This window comes from Astatotilapia calliptera, chromosome 12, assembly GCF_900246225.1.
Source record: "Astatotilapia calliptera chromosome 12, fAstCal1.2, whole genome shotgun sequence".
Taxonomy (NCBI): Eukaryota; Metazoa; Chordata; class Actinopteri; order Cichliformes; family Cichlidae; genus Astatotilapia; species Astatotilapia calliptera.
The window spans coordinates 11,494,603-11,511,218 of record NC_039313.1 but is presented as its reverse complement, the minus strand read 5'-3'; the positions used below and the strand labels follow the sequence as shown (position 1 = coordinate 11,511,218).

The 16,616-nt window shown below is 37.8% G+C and overlaps 1 protein-coding gene across 1 annotated transcript; it reads left to right on the top strand.

The window, feature by feature from the left end:
- The first annotated feature begins 186 nt into the window (after window positions 1–186).
- On the top strand, window positions 187–13,943 carry spef2 (sperm flagellar 2). Its single transcript, XM_026188082.1, has 39 exons — window positions 187–412; window positions 670–772; window positions 871–1,123; window positions 1,313–1,471; window positions 1,615–1,758; window positions 1,861–1,931; window positions 2,071–2,281; window positions 2,464–2,652; window positions 3,636–3,823; window positions 4,697–4,868; window positions 5,094–5,316; window positions 5,455–5,528; window positions 5,672–5,735; window positions 5,855–5,895; window positions 6,116–6,219; window positions 6,354–6,601; window positions 6,718–6,787; window positions 6,876–7,030; window positions 7,204–7,377; window positions 7,532–7,665; window positions 7,918–8,045; window positions 8,190–8,328; window positions 8,457–8,594; window positions 8,684–8,829; window positions 8,944–9,009; window positions 9,099–9,177; window positions 9,373–9,432; window positions 9,531–9,654; window positions 9,730–9,855; window positions 10,018–10,156; window positions 10,487–10,559; window positions 10,679–10,835; window positions 10,936–11,042; window positions 11,176–11,358; window positions 11,607–11,699; window positions 12,055–12,225; window positions 12,304–12,513; window positions 12,970–13,092; window positions 13,485–13,943. Exons 1-39 carry the CDS (start codon window positions 355–357, stop codon window positions 13,548–13,550), a joined length of 5,163 nt encoding a protein of 1,720 aa, XP_026043867.1. The 5' UTR covers window positions 187–354; the 3' UTR covers window positions 13,551–13,943.
- Window positions 13,944–16,616: the final 2,673 nt, after the last annotated feature.

The following is a 16,616-nucleotide window of genomic DNA, read 5'->3' as shown; positions in this document are numbered from 1 at the left end:
ATTAAGTCCCCATTACAAATTATTATTTTACTTTAATGTCTGATGATGGTTGTGTAGCTAAAAATACTTTTGTCCCTTTAGTATTAAGTAGCACAGGTTCTGGATCGGTTAGCAGTTATTAATTCTAGTTTTTAATTACACTTGTTTGTGAAATAAAAACTGATCCAGGGTAAGCTATACTGAGGCATTCTAATAACGCCAGCGGTAATGTTGATAGGGCGCCATGGCAACGGTGTACCAGTGGGATATGCTCCGCTGTTTTTTCTGACGTTATCCTGGGGCTAAAATGTCATAGTCTTAGTAGCGTTAGGTGGTGTGTTGTCTGAGTATAAATGTAAGAGCTGAAAAAGTACGATGTCGGATATATTGTGCCGGTGGCTGAACCAGGAGCTCCAGCTGTCAAAGGCTGTAGGTAAGTTTGTCCAACGAACTAGCTGCTAGCTTAATGAAGCTAAAGTTCGGTATAGATGTTGTTATTAGCTCCTGGACGCTAAAAAGACAAAGGGCTAGTCCATCTATAAAGTCAACAATCCAAGGGATATTATTTAAAAGTTAATACACAATACTCATCAACACGTTAACTCATTAAGCCAATAGTTTGTCTGGACTGCTCAAAATATATTATACCAGTCTTTGTTTGGGTAAACGACTAAATGTTCATCTCTACAGAGCCAAAGACCATTGCCAAAGATTTCGCCAGTGGTTACCTAATGGGGGAAGTTTTGCATAAATATCAGCTGCAAAACGATTTCAATATGTTTATGAAGAAAGAGTAAGTTGCCCCTTTTTCTGTCTCTTAGCTACAGGTGCTTAATTCTGCAGTTCATTTAAGGTGTTCATAATAAGTGTAAATCACACCTTTCGTTTTAGCACCTCTGTCTCCAAACTGAATAATTTTACCCGCCTTGAGCCTACTCTCCAATTACTTGGGATCTCCTTCGACATAAACACAGCCCAAGACCTAATTCAGGAGAAGCAGGGGGCTGCCACACGCCTCCTATACCAACTCTATGTCTCACTTGAGAAGAACAGGAAAGCAGAAATTAGTGGGACAATGATGGAAATTATGCAGCCAGCAGGATGTGCAAGCCTGCACAAAAAGGAGCATCAGATCTATTCTGACGTAAGAGGGCTGTTTGTTGAGTTTTGTATGTGCTTATTAGAGGCTTTTTTCCTTTTGAAGCAGGTTTGTTTTGATCGGTAAGAAACATATTTAGAGTTTAAAAATGTTTTGCTTTTTACGAATAATGAAAAATGAAATCATGATTTGGGCCCTTAGGTGTATTTTCAAGTGTTTTTTCCTTTCACATAGCGACTGCGTCAGGTGGTGAAACGTGATACAGAATTGAAACTTCAGAAAATTTCCCAGCACTATGAGGAGAAATTCCAGCAGTTTGTGGTGACCCCTCCAATCGAGCAGAAGAGACAAGTCAAAGTCCAGGATGAGAAAAGACTGAAGAATATTGACAAGGTGCTGGAAGATTAAATCGAATATTAGCTTACTTAAATTGGTCTATAACTAAAACCCCTTTCCTTTCTTACATTATCTTATATTATGCTATTGCAATAAATAAAGTTTGAGATACTTACTACTCTGAACTGTGTATGTTGCAGTTGCAGGCATTTCATCAGAAGCACAAAGGCATGACTTTTAAGCAGACTACTTATATGCAGGTGCCTAAGCCACCTCCATACATTTCACAACTCAGCCTAAAGAAGAGACAGCAGCAGCAGAAGCGCAAAGAACGGCAAGCACAGGTGTGATAGAGCTAAAAATGCTGTAATAATTTCCTAACCCATAGAGGAAATTTCATTTTTGGTCTGTTGTCTCTTGGGTGTTATTGTGTTTTGTTCACATAGATAGTCCAGACTGAAATAGTCCAGTTTGAGACAAACAGGAAGATGGTAATTACTGCTGGGTTATCATCAAGGTAAGAGAAAAGGAAAATATTTTATTTATGAACTAAGCATATTTTTAAATGTCTGTTTTAATGGACATTTGTTCCACTCTTAAATCTTTGCTACCATATAACTTTTTACATATGTTTTTTTCTTTCTTTCTATTTTTAGTGGTCAGTCCCCCATAGATTTTTCCCTTGGTAGCAGCAGTCAGGGCCGTGATTTGCTTGGACGTGGAAATAAGGTGATGTTACAGTCCAGCAACAGATACATACAAGAAATCCGAAAGAGGCTGGAGGAAAATGCTATAGCTTGCAAGGAGAGAGAGAAAAGACAAGACAGATTCCTGGTGGAGCAGCTCAAGGTCCATGAAGCTCAGGAGGTGAAACATCTCGCTTAGAAATATTAATAGCCTTTGTTAGATATACTTAAAAAATCCAGTGGTTCTCAAATGTTTTTCCATCCCTCCTATTTTCTTTGACCTCAAATAGTCTGTTATTTGACTGTCATTTGTCATTTTAACCCCCAAATCAGCTAATTAGCCTCCTCTTCCCCACCCTTCAGGAGGCACGACGAGAGGAGCAACTGGTGAAGCGACTGACACGTCAGACTCAGCAGGAGCAGCGTTTGGCAACCCAGCTACTTCAGATACGTATGCAGAAGGAGGTCATCCGAGAGAACCGCCTGTTCAGAGAACAGCAGTACCAGCAGCGGAGAGAGAGAGACTTCCAGGAAGCTCTGGACAGGGAGGCGGTGAGATAGGATGATATATGAGGAGGGATGTCTCACTGCTGTTGTTTTGTATTAGGCTTGGTCAGTAATAGTATTAATTGTCGAGTAGGGATAAAAATAAAAGGCCAGATTTACACAGGTTGTATTGCATCAATAGAATTTGTTATCTTGAAGAGAAACAGATGGACTTGAGAGGTATAGATAAAGGATATACTAAGAGTGTATGAATCATGTCCATTCAGTGGTCACAGATACACTACAGATGACAGATTTAGTGGAAAACAAATTAGTGATGTTCATGGTTCACTATGGTTTCAGTGTGAAAATATAGCTTTTTTATTAGCGTATAATTATTAGCAATGGTATAGATTTACAGGTTAACTGTTATCACTTTATAACATTATAAGTTTAATTGTCAACAAATCCCAATAAAAGACAAAAAGCAGATATGATGAAACAGTATGGGGGTGGAGTACTGTGGCACAGACGAATAAACGATGAATACACAACAATGCTAAATACTTTAATTACTGGTTTTTTTTAATAGTTTTTATGGGATTTGATGACAGTGGCACGAACATAGAGTCACTTAACTAAATGTCAAATATTTTGTATGTTGTCACCATTTTGTGCTGGTTTTATCACTAATTTAATTTCTCAGGCAACATCAGAGGAGAATTTTGTGAAAACATTTTTCAAATTCAGCTGTTATTTACAGAAGAAATGTATAAAATCATATAATTAAATGTACACAGAATCTCTTATAGGGTCTTTTTGTGCCTTTTTGTGCACTAGGCAGTAGTAGTGATAAATTCTCCTTTTTGTTATTTTTTGTCTTTGTCTTCAGAACTCTTTGTGAATAAAACTTAGTACTAAATTTTATGCAGTAAATGATGAAATGTAATATTTAGCATCTTCCCTAATTTCTTAAAAACACTGGTGATTAGCAGGAACCTTTATACCTTCTCCATTGATTCCCTCTTTCTGACTGGGGTCTCATATAGGCTCTGGCTCAGCAGGCTAAGTTGGATCGTGCAGAAGAGATCAAAAAGGAGCTTGAATTCTGTAACAGGATTGCTGTTGAGAGAACTCAAAGGAAATATAAGAAGCATTTTGAGAACTGCAGGGGCATTTTGGAGCAGATAATGGACTTGGCCACAAAGGTTGGAGAATATCGACTGCTCAATGGAAAGTACGTAACATAGTTGCTTTGTAAAGATGAAGTATAAATGCAGCAAATGGTGTTTGGTTTCAAAACAGACCTCTTGGTCATTTGATAAATGTGTGAAAATTCAAAAATGTGTTATGTATGTTTTCAGAGGGTACCACTAATAAGTTGCAGAAATATTTTTACATTGGCAACTTCATGATGTGAATAATTGGACTAAGGGTGAAAAGAGCACGTACTCTGCTCTATATACAGATTTAATTTGTTTAAATTAGAACACATTTTTTTCTGAAAAAGTAACTGAAATAATTTGGGCACTTTTTAAAATATAGATTATATTTTATTTTAGTTTCTTTTTACTCAAAAACAAAATAGAAAATATTTTAGGAAAGTACTGACAAACTGAAATCTAACTGAAAGTTGTTTTTAATGTTAATGCTAAAGCACTGCACAGTATGGTGCAAATGCTGATGTGAGTTCAAACCTGTGAAAAAATACCAATATTGGAAACTGTCATTGTACAACTGACCAGTGGTCAAATAAAATCGGGCCATGTAAATGTCCAGACTGTCTTTTCTCATGCTCATCATGCCCCATATTTGCTTTTTTTGATCTATCCGTCTATCTGCAATGCTGTATGTATGTTATACTAGGTTTTACATGTCTCATGTCTTGTGTCAGCGCTCCTACTCATGACCAGATTAAGCATCCCTGCAGAGTTTATTTACAGCATTTTCCACCTCAGTGAACATTGATTGAATAAATGAATACATTTAGACAACATTAAGAAACGTATTACGGTTGAATTAAGAGACTGGAGATTGTTCAGATTTATAGTCCATATCCAACCTCAGAATTCAAGCTTTGCCTCCTGTCATTTTCTGCTATGATGTCCAGTCGGATTCCAGAGAAGCTGATGAGAGAGTGGAAGGAATTGCTGTTCAGTGGTCTTCCACTTTATGAGCCAGTAAAGGACCGCCAGCCAGGGTTTGGGTTCCGTGAACCACTAGACACTATAGAGCTTCAGAAGCAGGAGATACTCAACAACCAGGACTATGATGAATACACTGTGAGTTTGAAATATGAATGCAGTGTTTCAAACATATTTTGTATGCACATTTGCCTGCCCTTAGCTAACTTTTGTTGACGAGGTATCTTTATTTAGAATAAAAAGTGGCATTGATTGAGCGATTGAGCTACATTTTTGACATTGAAGACGTGTGTATCTAAATTCAAGTACCCGATGCTGTCTGAATGCCTAAGGTCCTCTTTGTCTTTGACATACGTTTGTCAGAATATGATGGGTGAGTGGGGATGGCCAGAGGAAGCTGTGGAAGTGAAATTACCCGTGACCAACAATGATATTCTTGGGTACATTGTCCAACGACTGAGGAACGTTGTTGATCCACCCATCACTGAACCATCATCATCCCTATTTCCACACTTTATCCTTAAGGCCTGTGTCCTTGGAAAGTTTTGCTCTGGCAAGACCACCTGCCTGTCCAAGATTGCTGAAGGCATGATATAAGAAATGCATATACAAACACAAAGTTAATCTCCACTTAAATCTTTACTTATATTATACTTGTATTATAAATGGATATTGGATATAATTGCATGGTTAGTTGTCACTGTATGTATTGTTTCTGCTTCAGCACATGGCATCTACGTCTTATCGACTGATACTTTGATTGAAGAGGCACTGAATGCTCACAAGAACGGAGAGAAGGTTAGTTAGAGACAGTAAAAGGAGTACTGTAACTTTAGTAGCATCCATTGTTATTATAAATAGACTTTAAAAGATTTTTCACGGCAAACATTTCAGTTATTTCTGCTGTCATTTCAAACAATTATTTTGGACAAAATTAACAGGGCACAGCGCAGCAGCGTGAGGAAGACAATGAGCAACCTCTCGCAAACACATCAGTGAAATCTGGTGGGTTACTGAAGGTCTAATGATTTTATTCTACTCTGTTTTGTATTATACACAATGGTGTGTTTCTTTGCTTAGTACACAAAGCGGTTATCATCACTTCTTTTTTCATCTTTTTCCAGATCTTGAAAACCAAGAAGAAAATAGAGCTGGTAATGCAACAGTAAGTGCTGTTTGTGTACTGTATGTGTTGTATTTATCATCTTTGAATTTACTTATCATTTTTCTATTTACTTATACTACGTAACAGCCTGTATCCATTTTATAACACCAATCTGCCTGAGGGAAATTGTTTTTGATCTTTGTTGTTAAAAAAAAACAAATATATATTTGGAAAATCGAATGATTTGGAATTTGGGTAAAAGCTTTTCTTACTTTTCCAGCTTTCGAAGCGAGCCATACAAGGAGCTGCTGTGGAAAAAGAGCTGAGGAAAGGGAACACTATCCCTAATGAGCTGTTAGTGGACATTATAGTAGAGGCGATCAGGTGAGAAATGTTGAGGCCATTGTCTTAATTTTACCAGTAAATGTCATGTTGGTAATAGAAATCCAAATATTCATATACTAAATGAACAACAAATCATGCTCTACATAGTGAAATAATTATTGTGTCTGCATTAGTCAGCTTCCATCTCAGTCAGGTTGGATTCTGGATGGATTCCCATTTGACATCGCTCAGGCACATCTTCTAGAGAAAGCCCTTGGTGGAGATGTATCCTTAGAAAAGGAAGTTGTAAATAGCAGCAAGAACCTTGCTAAAGATCCCAATCCACCAAAACCTCCACCACCCCCTGCACCTGTGCTGGACCTGGTTTTGCTCCTGGATATCCCTGATGAGCATGCAATCAGTCGTGGATACACTAAAATGGGTTTGATAAACTCTTAGGAGCTTAAAAATGTATATTAAGATTCACCCAAATATTAACTGTTAGGCTGTGTTTACATGAAACAAGTTAAATCTTAGTGTAATGTTTATGTTGTGCAGATCTGGACTATGCTCCTAGAACCTCCCAGCATGCAGACAAGAATGTGTATCTGGCACAGATTGGACACAGGTACAAAAGAAGAAAATAGGGAGCTTAATTTGAAGGAATAACCTTTGTTCTGTGTCTGTTAATATCCAACATGATTTCTTCCCTTCAGGATAACAGCTTTTCAGGATACCTGGCCAAAACTGGAGAAATGGTTTGGCGAAAAGCAAAACATTTTGGTCCGTGTTGATGCAGATGTAGACGTTCAGGAGCTTTACAGTAGGGTGGAGTCTATCCTGCATCAAGCTATGTTGAAAACACAGGGAGGTGAGTGGTTGGAGTTTTGTAATTCAGCTCAATTTAGTGAACTTGGATTGTCATCGTCCTTGCCTATGCTTCCAGGATTAGCTACAGTACTTTTATTTATATAGTAAACTAAGTGTTGTAGATCACTTCTTCATAGCATTTACTTTCAAAATTATGACATATTCTCTTATCAGCTTTTTCCAGTCCTCCTGTTGAAAATGCCGTACTAGACAGTGCAAAAGCTCCCAAGTTGTCCTCTTCAAGTGTACCTTCAGGTGTAGACCAGCCTACAGCTCTCACTGAAGAAACTATTGAGCCCACAGAGTCCTGCTCCAGCCTTAAAGAGGAAGAGGTCCAAAGTCTCAGAGGTGACTTGCTCAGTATTCTGCTAATTTAAACAATTATGTGTGTCTTTTCACTGACTTGTTTTAGGTCATTTGATATTTTTGACAAATAAGTATATTAGGGTGGTTTGGCACTAATTTGTGATTATTTACATATTTTTTCTTGCTTTCTCAAAAGGGCCCAGTAGGAGTGCATCACTATCCTCAGTGTGCAGTGTTAGCTGTCAAGGAGCCCCCAAAAACTCACCTAAGTCTAAGTCTTTCTGCCCCCGATCATCTGTCCAGCTCTATGTGGATGAGCCACTTCCTCCAGTATGATATGACCCTGTATACATTTGTTGTCTTCCCTGAAAGATTTAGTTTTGTTAGTTAGCGGATATGACTCCCTGGAGGTAACTATAGGGAGGCTTTATTACACAATTTAGTCCATGAGCAGTTTCAGAGTTAATGAGATTTATTAGATGAAATTCGTTGCTATATATCTTCTGCTGCATTAAAGAGTATTTTGTTTGGTTTTGTCTTTTTTTACTCTGTCCTCTCATACTTCCATTTGATCCTGTCTAGGAGATCCCAGAGTACCTGTGCTCATACTGGGACACATTGTGCGATTCTTATGTAGACGGTGTAAAGACGGTGATGCAAGAGCTGCGCTTGCAACGCTCTGTTATCAACCATCACCTGTTTAATATCAGGTATTCTGCCAAGCCTTTGTTTAAACCTATAGGTCAGAAATGTTTTACAAATAAAAGATGAATTTTCATTGAAAACAATCATTTATGAAAACAGGTGCTATATTAATTTATTAATGTGCATTCTTTGGTTTTTGGTGTCTGCAGAGAGCATTACAAACATTATTTGGGGCGCCCAGACTTAAAGCAGGAGTTAGTGTCTCAATGGCAGAAGAACTTCAACAGCATACCCGATGATATGAAAGAAGATGAGGATACCAAAGAAGAGCTACATCTGAGATTGGATGTAAGACTTTACAATACAAAACAAAACAAATATTCCTAAAATCATGAAATTTGTATTAAAAACCAATGAAATAAACTTAAAATAAAAAAAAACATATATTTATGATTTAATGATTTGCGGGCATACAGGAGCTACGTGAACGTTTGTGGGACATTACTGACAAGCGTAAGGAGCAGGATGAGCAAGAGAGGGCTTCTCTCATGAGTGATGGTTGGTTGGAGGAGCACATTGTTGTTCTCGTCAACCACCACTCTATACTTACGCAGGTAACATTGTAGTTTTTGTTTTGGCTATGTCTCTTACATAAAATGTTTCTTAAATATCACCATAATCTTTGATTGTTAATGCTGTGTAGGTGGAGTTGAACCGCTTCCAGGAGACGCTCTGTATTCTCAGGGTCTACTATTTAAGCATGTGTGGACAGATGCTTCCCAAACCACTCTCAACTTTTTTTTATGTTCCTTTAATGGAAAACACAGAAAATAAGGATCAGGATGAGAGGCAAGACGGATATTATTATTAGCCGCTCAGACATATTAATACATATTAATTAGTGAAATGATAGGATGCTAAATATTTACACATAATGAGCACAGAAAGTTTTTGTTTCATCAGTAGTGAACCACCAGGATCAAGTTTGTGCAATCTGGATGAAGGAGAGGACAAGAAGAAGTTACATTTGTAAGGGAGAAGCACACTTGCACTGGTTTTCATTGTTTGTTGTTCAGTCATAGAAACACTTCCCTGTTTTGTTTTGTTTTTTTCTTTAGTACTCCACTCACCAGACATCCTGGAGCCTCTGGAAGGGTCTCCAAGACAAAAGGCCAAGATCAGCCAGAACCTGTTCAAGTCAGATTTCCTGTCTCTCTTTATGTGCCCTTTATTTTTCAGCGTACACACACACACACACACACACACATAGACACATCTTGCTAATGTTAATGGATTTTAGATGCGGTTTGTGAATTTGTACCTTAACTTACATAAAAAATGTTGATGTTATTGACCATTTCACTTTAAAAAATTTTTTTTAAAATATAATAGCCACCACACGAAAAACTGATATCTGGCTATGAGGAAGCACTCACAGCTATCAGCAATCTGGTAATGGTCTATGTATATTCCTAAAAAAAATTCATGGAGGTATTTTTATGGAAGTATATACTTGATTTCTGAATGGAATGGATTATATATTTCTATAGGTGTCAGGAGAAACAGACCGGTCGGAGATAAAAGAGCAGGACGAGAAACTACCAGAGAAAGAAAAGGAGAAAGCCTCCACAAGTGAAAATAAAACCAACAAACAAAAGGAGTCATCCAAAAAAGGCATGTCTCATGTAGATTATTAATAAAGTCATAGTGGTGCCCACACAACTTTCACTGTTCATTTTGTTGCTCCAGATCAGTCATCCCTACCACAGACACCCAGCCAGGCAACAGCCGAGGAGAGAAACTCAGAGAAGTCTTATAATCCTAAAGTTAGAGAAAAATTGCACGGAGAATATTCAGCTGCAGTAACTCATGAGGGTATACACACACACACATACACAGACACACACACACACACACACTAAGTGGTTTCTCTCTCTGCCTCTTATATCCATCTATTTATGCATTTTGAGTTGTGCACATACATGCAGATGTGTTGATGTATATATGGTTGTTTGTGTGCATGTGCCTGCTTTCTAGAGGATGCGGTAAAGGCCCGCATTGCACTGGTGAAAGCTCATGGTCTGGTGATGGTACAGTCTCTGCAAAGCACAGTAGAAGAGATTTTTGGCAACATGGAGAAGTGGCTACACGAACGCTATCTTGCAGAAATGAAGAGGTATGGTACAGTGTGAGCATCAGCTTGAAAGTCTTCAGATCTAGTAACCTATCAGTGTAATTGCATTATCTAAGCCTCACAATTTGCAAAGGGTATCACCACACGTTTGCCCCTTGATGTAATTTTTATTTATTGTGCAACAAATGATTTTAGTATGTCATTGTTACCATAATGCTATACATGTATGTCAATAGGTGCTTTTGCCACTAAGATAAATGTTATACTAATGGTCAACTTTTTATACACTATTTTTGAATCAGAGAGATTTTCTGTCATAAATGGCATAAAAGAAATTCTTCATATTTTATGAGTCTTTCTTCTTTTCTTTAGCATTGACCAATTAACAGAAGTGGTTCACCACCATATAGAGACTGGTGCTAAGTTGAAGAATGAGCTGGTGTTGGTAAGTAATGACTTCTTTCTTATATATATATATATATATATATATATATATATCACATTTTAATAAATTATTCCAGAAGAATCTGACACTTCCATCATTTTCCATATTCTATTCATCAGGAGTGTTCTGACTTCTATCTGAATGGAGACTGCCGTGTGGTTGCTAGCCCACTTCCCCCTCCCCGTCCACCTCCTTTGGAGAAACCCATGAGGTCCACCCCAACCATAGCTCAGCTAGAGTTACTGTACCAGCAGCTATACAGCATTTCTCCATCAGGTGCAAATTGGAGAGACAAGCTCTGGTGTGGAGCAATTAATTCTACAGTAATGTCTGTCAGTTAATCCATTATTTACTTCTCCTCCCTGCTGACTTTAAGGCTTCATATCTACGTCTGGGTTCTTCAGTTTGCTCAAAGATATCATAACTACTAACATGGGCAAAGACACCTTGCCTGAGCCCTGGATGGACAAAAGTGAATCGCAGGTACAGAAACTTTTAGAGTTGAGTAATAATATGTGACAGTGTGGTTTAAAGACTGCAAAACATTTCTGCCTCATGTTGTTCTGTCATATTATGCAGATTTTGCAAACAGTGTTATTGTCTGTTCTGTTCCCAGTTGATGGAGATTGTGTCTTCATTGACGGACAGCTATGAGCTGGTAGACTGGCGTCGGTTTCTGCTCAGTGCTGCTCTTCCTTGGCCATTTCCTTTGTTAAGTCAGCTGCTGGATGTGCTACAACAGTTCAAGGCAGCAGATACTGGTGACACAGGCTATATAAATGAGGAGAACTACTTGAGAGTAAGTCCATTTGTTGCTTTGTTAACTGTAACATTTTAACAGATTTTTTAAAAATCACATTAAATCATTCTACTCTAGATAAAGCTACCCTCACACTTTCTATGACCCTTCTTGTTCCGTGATCAGGCCTTGGTTTGAGTTATAATATCACATTTAGACTGTATTATGTATTTGGTAGAGTATAAAATGAAATACATACCTCCCTAAAAGGAAGTGATTAAGTAGCTTTCCTGCCTCTTTGTCATCAGACAGAGTTGTGGTTCTCCACTGAAAGTGTCCAGACTGTTCCCGAGGACCCCTCTGAGCCTGTACCTTATGTGCGTCTGGCCAACCTTCGCAAGGTGACTTCCTATCAAGCCTAAAAACTTGGTTGGGTTGTTTCACTGCCACAGTGGTAAATTTAGATGGGCGTAGTGCACAATCAACATAAATGAAAAAAAAAAAAGACAAAAAAACCCCACAAAGTGTAAAAACATCAAAGGTGCTATAGAGCATTTTCCAGCTTTTGAAATGTTACAATAAAAAATGCCATTTTGTTCATTTCCATATTGTAAAAATCATTAACCTACAACACAAAAGGGAGTGGATCCAGTCATTCTGATCATTTTCTAATTCTCCATCATCTTTTTTCAGGTTAAATGAGCTGCAGTTAATAAATGAATTAACTGTAAAATGTGGTCTTTTTTCTTTCCTCAGTTCTTTTTCCACATGTTTGCAGACCACTCCTTCTCGCCCTCTCGATTGGATTATGTGTCCATGCTGAAGTACTTTGCTGCAGACCCCAACCCCACACAGGGCTTCATCCGAGCACTTAGCGTGGTCCTTGGTCAAAAACTCACGCATTTCTCACTGAGCCATCTTGTCAAAGTGAGTATGTAAAAGGAAAAGTATCATGCAAAATCACTGCATTGCATTTCACATTATCATTGTGGGTTGTGTATTCAGTCTATGCCCATCATAGAAGAGAATGCAGACCTCTCCTCCTCTGAACTTGACTACAAGGAAGAAGGGGCTCTCAGTGCATCAAGCATTTTGGAGGATGAGCAGGAAGTGTCGATCCCTGCTCTCCTTTCTGTCATCTGCCACAAAATCACTAAGATGGAAGACAAAAGCCACGTTCCCTCCGGCAGCCCGAATCAGAAGGAGCACACTGCGGTATGGATGCCTATGAGAGCTAAAACTGAGCATTTAGTAAATTTAATAAATAAAAATTACAACTAAAATAAATGAAGGATTAGATTAATTTGGAAAATGAATAAATGTAGAAAAATAGGTGAGGTCTTATCTCAGCAAGGCTTTGTAATTTTTGTAAGTCTTACAAGATCACACACTTGTTACCTTCCAGGCACTATGTTTAGTCTTTTAATGGTACTATGATTGAGGTGCTGTCAAAATAAGATGGACCCCTGAAGAAAATCTCCAGTATAACAAACTGTTAGTTGTTGTATGTGTGTAATAGCAGAACTGAAGAACAGATGCATTTCCAAGGACAGGATTAGGAGCCATTAGGAGCAATGATAACAAAGCGTATCATGACCATGAGAATAAATATTAACCATAACACTAAGCACTTCTCTAATGATAATACTATTACTGTCTGCTGGCCTGCAGAACCTGGTGGAAGTATTCAGAGAGCTGGGATATGATCCTGAGGACCATGTCCCTTTTTCCATTCTCTCTCAGCATCCTTCTGTTCTGTCGCTGATGGAGAGTTGTACACACCACCAGCTTGTGGTAAGTTTCTACTTACTGACTTACCAGTATTGATCGTAGTTTGTTTTTTTACTCTGACCCATGGCTTCAGTGAGAGTCCAACATTGCATAACCTTTGTCCTCTCCTACACTGAGTCATGTGTAGAAGTCATGCCTACTTTTCCTATTTTTCGCTTAGCAAGTTGCACCTTGACCAAATAACCAAATGCTTTTGATTACCATCAACAAGCTTCTGACATAATTCTGGCTGGATATTTGACAACTTTTCTTGGCAGAAACGTCATCTGCCCTGGAAAAAGAACACTTTAAAGAAATCATTAAATGCCCAAAATGATGATGGCTGTAAACTCAACTGTATATTTAACATAATGTGCAAATGTATTCTCACTGAGTATTCTCTCACTGTCCTTCAGAACATCCATGGAGTGTTACTGGACAGTCAGCATGGAGGAGAGACTAACAGCTCAACACTTTCATAAAGGATAAGATAAAGACATAATTCTGGCCGCACTGTGAAGAACTCTAACTTGGGAAATGCATATGTGGATGCTTTTGAAGTGTTCTAATTACTTTAATGTTTAAAATGCTATGTTAATAGGTGTGCATCCATACACTGGTGTTGTACTACATATTTGAGATGGGAACAATAACATATGGTGGTGGATTGAACTTTCATGACTGAGGTGCTTCTTTTTTAATGAACTCTGTGCATTGTCCAGGATAATTCAGATGTCAAGCCTGACTTGTCCGTCACTTCCTACTGTGGCACCAACAACCCTATCATAGTTCATTCAGGATGTATATGTTATGGTAGCAGCTTTTCACTTTTTTCATAAACGGAGAAGTATGAATAAATGATATTTCAACAAATAATGTAGATTGTTAGACAATTTGTTTTACTAAAGGCAAAAAAACATGTTATTATACCAATACTATGTTCTAATAATAGGACCTCTCTTTGTAAAAGGATGATTTTGCCAAGCATGAGGCATTTCTTGGTTTTATGGTGATAATCCAGTTTGTTCTGCTGATATCTTCTGGAAATTTGTCCACTTGTCTTGATCATTACTCAGTTTAATAAGCTGCCTGGCTCATTAAATTGAACTTTTCCATAAGAAACTGTTTTAGCAGGAAGGTTTTTATTATCTGTTTCTAATGAAGGAGAATAATTTTGTTACCACATAATACAAACAGCACGGGTAATGTATTTTGGACTTTTTTGCTTCTGGCTATCTCAGTCCTTTAGTCTGCCAAGATCCTGTTTGTCTGATTGGTGAGTAATGGCGTGTCCATCCATCCCTTTTCTTCCACAAATCCAATTCAGGCTGAAGCTTTTCCCAGCTGCCACAGAGCAAGGCTTTTGGTACACCCTGTACAGGTCATCAGTCTGTTGCAGGGCTAACACATAGAGACATATTCACACCTACAGGCAATTTAAAATTACCAATTAATCTGACTCCATGCATGTCTTTGGACTGTGAGAGGAAGACAGAGTGCTTACACAGAGACAGGGAGAACATACACACTCCATACAGAAAGGCTTCAGGCTGGATTTAAACCCAGGACCTTCTTGCTGTAAGGTTAACTACCGTGCCACCAGAGTACACACACCAATATTTTGTTAAAAAATCGCATTAGAGTATATTATATATAAGTTCATACACGATTAGGTAAACCTTACGTTGATATAAAAACAGTGAAAGCACTGTTTTTTCCAAACAACAAACAAGATTTTTACTGAGCAGGTATTACACAAATTTTAGACGACTTGTTTACATATACAAAAACGACAGGAGACACTGCTGATAAAGTCTCAGGGATCTTAAAAATAAAACAAAAATGTATGCCCATTTAGTCTCTGTTAGACTTTCTTTGAGCATTCTTGAGTTAATGGTACTGTAAAAAATAGAAAGTCATTATAGCTTCCTCTCTCTTTGTCTCAGGGACAACTTTAATGACCTCTCAAACTTCAGGAGGTTCCTGTCCATCCGGTATGAAAGGCTGCTGGAGAGAGCAGGAGATAATAACTTTTCTTCAAGAGGAACACTGTGATATTACTGACCTTGATGCTTGTAACCCCTGTTCCTTCATCCTGGAACACAAACCCAGTACATCAGGGTTATTGTCATCCATTCAACCTTTACATTACCTCAGTAATATATCATAACAGTATATAGGTACTCTCCAGTGATCAGTTCCCAACTTTCTGACCACTCAAACATCTGGGCTCAGGCAATGAACCTTTTTTATTCTTTACTGACTTCTACAATAAAGGTAATATCTGCACATCATCCCTGAACACTTGTCAGTAGCACTTTAGAAATACTAATATTATAATATCTAAGCATCTGATTTCAATTATACTTACTCTGTAGTAGTACTTTTAACTTACCTCAATTATCTCTTGATTTACTGAGATTTCTTTGTTATCTAAGATCAAAAACTGTTTCCATTAGCAGACAGTCTAAATACTGTGCTGGTGGGAGGTCTTTTTCGTCCTTTCACTAATAACCAATTAGGACAGCTTTTAGTGTCCTTTCAGTGCTTTGTTGCCTTTTCTCTTTGTTGTCTAGCAGTTAGTTAAATTGCATTCATTTAAACAAGGAATATATAAGAAAATTAGAAAGCTGCTTAAGATTGTAGATGAACAAAGCAGAATCCTGGAATTTCAAAGTGCAGAGAAGAAAAACAAAATATAATAGTGATCAGAGTACATGGAACAAACATTAGTAATATATGTCCAAAATAATGTAATAAAAAAACCCTTCTACGTTATCTTAAATTGTATGTTTTTCATTGCTGATTTAAGATGGAATTTCTGTATTTTGTACATTTTTACAGCAATTATTATGAAACCAAGCCAAATTTACTACAGGTCACCTGCAGTGATAAAGAAACCAGCAAACATATAATGATTTTTAAACAGTGAAATTGTACAACAGAGGGAGTGGAAGTTAAACAATGATTAAAACATTGGAGAAGTTTAATCTCTGAAATCTAAATGTATGTATTTATTTTTCTTTAACTTATTAGAGGTCAAAAGATTAAGCTAGTTTGGACCTTTCTGCCGGCTCATGGTCTGTGAGAGAAAGGATGGACAGCGAGGCAGAAAACAGCAGTCTCTGTGCATGAATCTGTTGTTGACTTTTAAGCAATCGTGAAGTTCAAATCTGGGATGTTTTTGTGTTAGAGCCCCACCTAGTGACGTGAGGTGAAGACTGCACTGAGAGTGAGCCACCGCTAGCAACTCATTAACAGAAATCTTATAACCACGTGTTGTTAAAATTATGTCTTTTAGGAGGTTTCTGCCATATCATTATTAACGTTATTGCTGTTAGGAATACCTGTAACATTTTTCGTTCTCTGTTAATAATCATGAAGTTTCTTTTACGTCATAAGGATTATTTTGCTACTTTGTTTTTACTCTGGTATATTTCAGAGAGATATTATTATTGGCGTTATGAACAATTGGCCATGGCTTGGATACTTATCAGTAAAGAATAGAAGTTTCGTCCTCCAGGGTAAAGGCATCCAAAGTGTAGAAC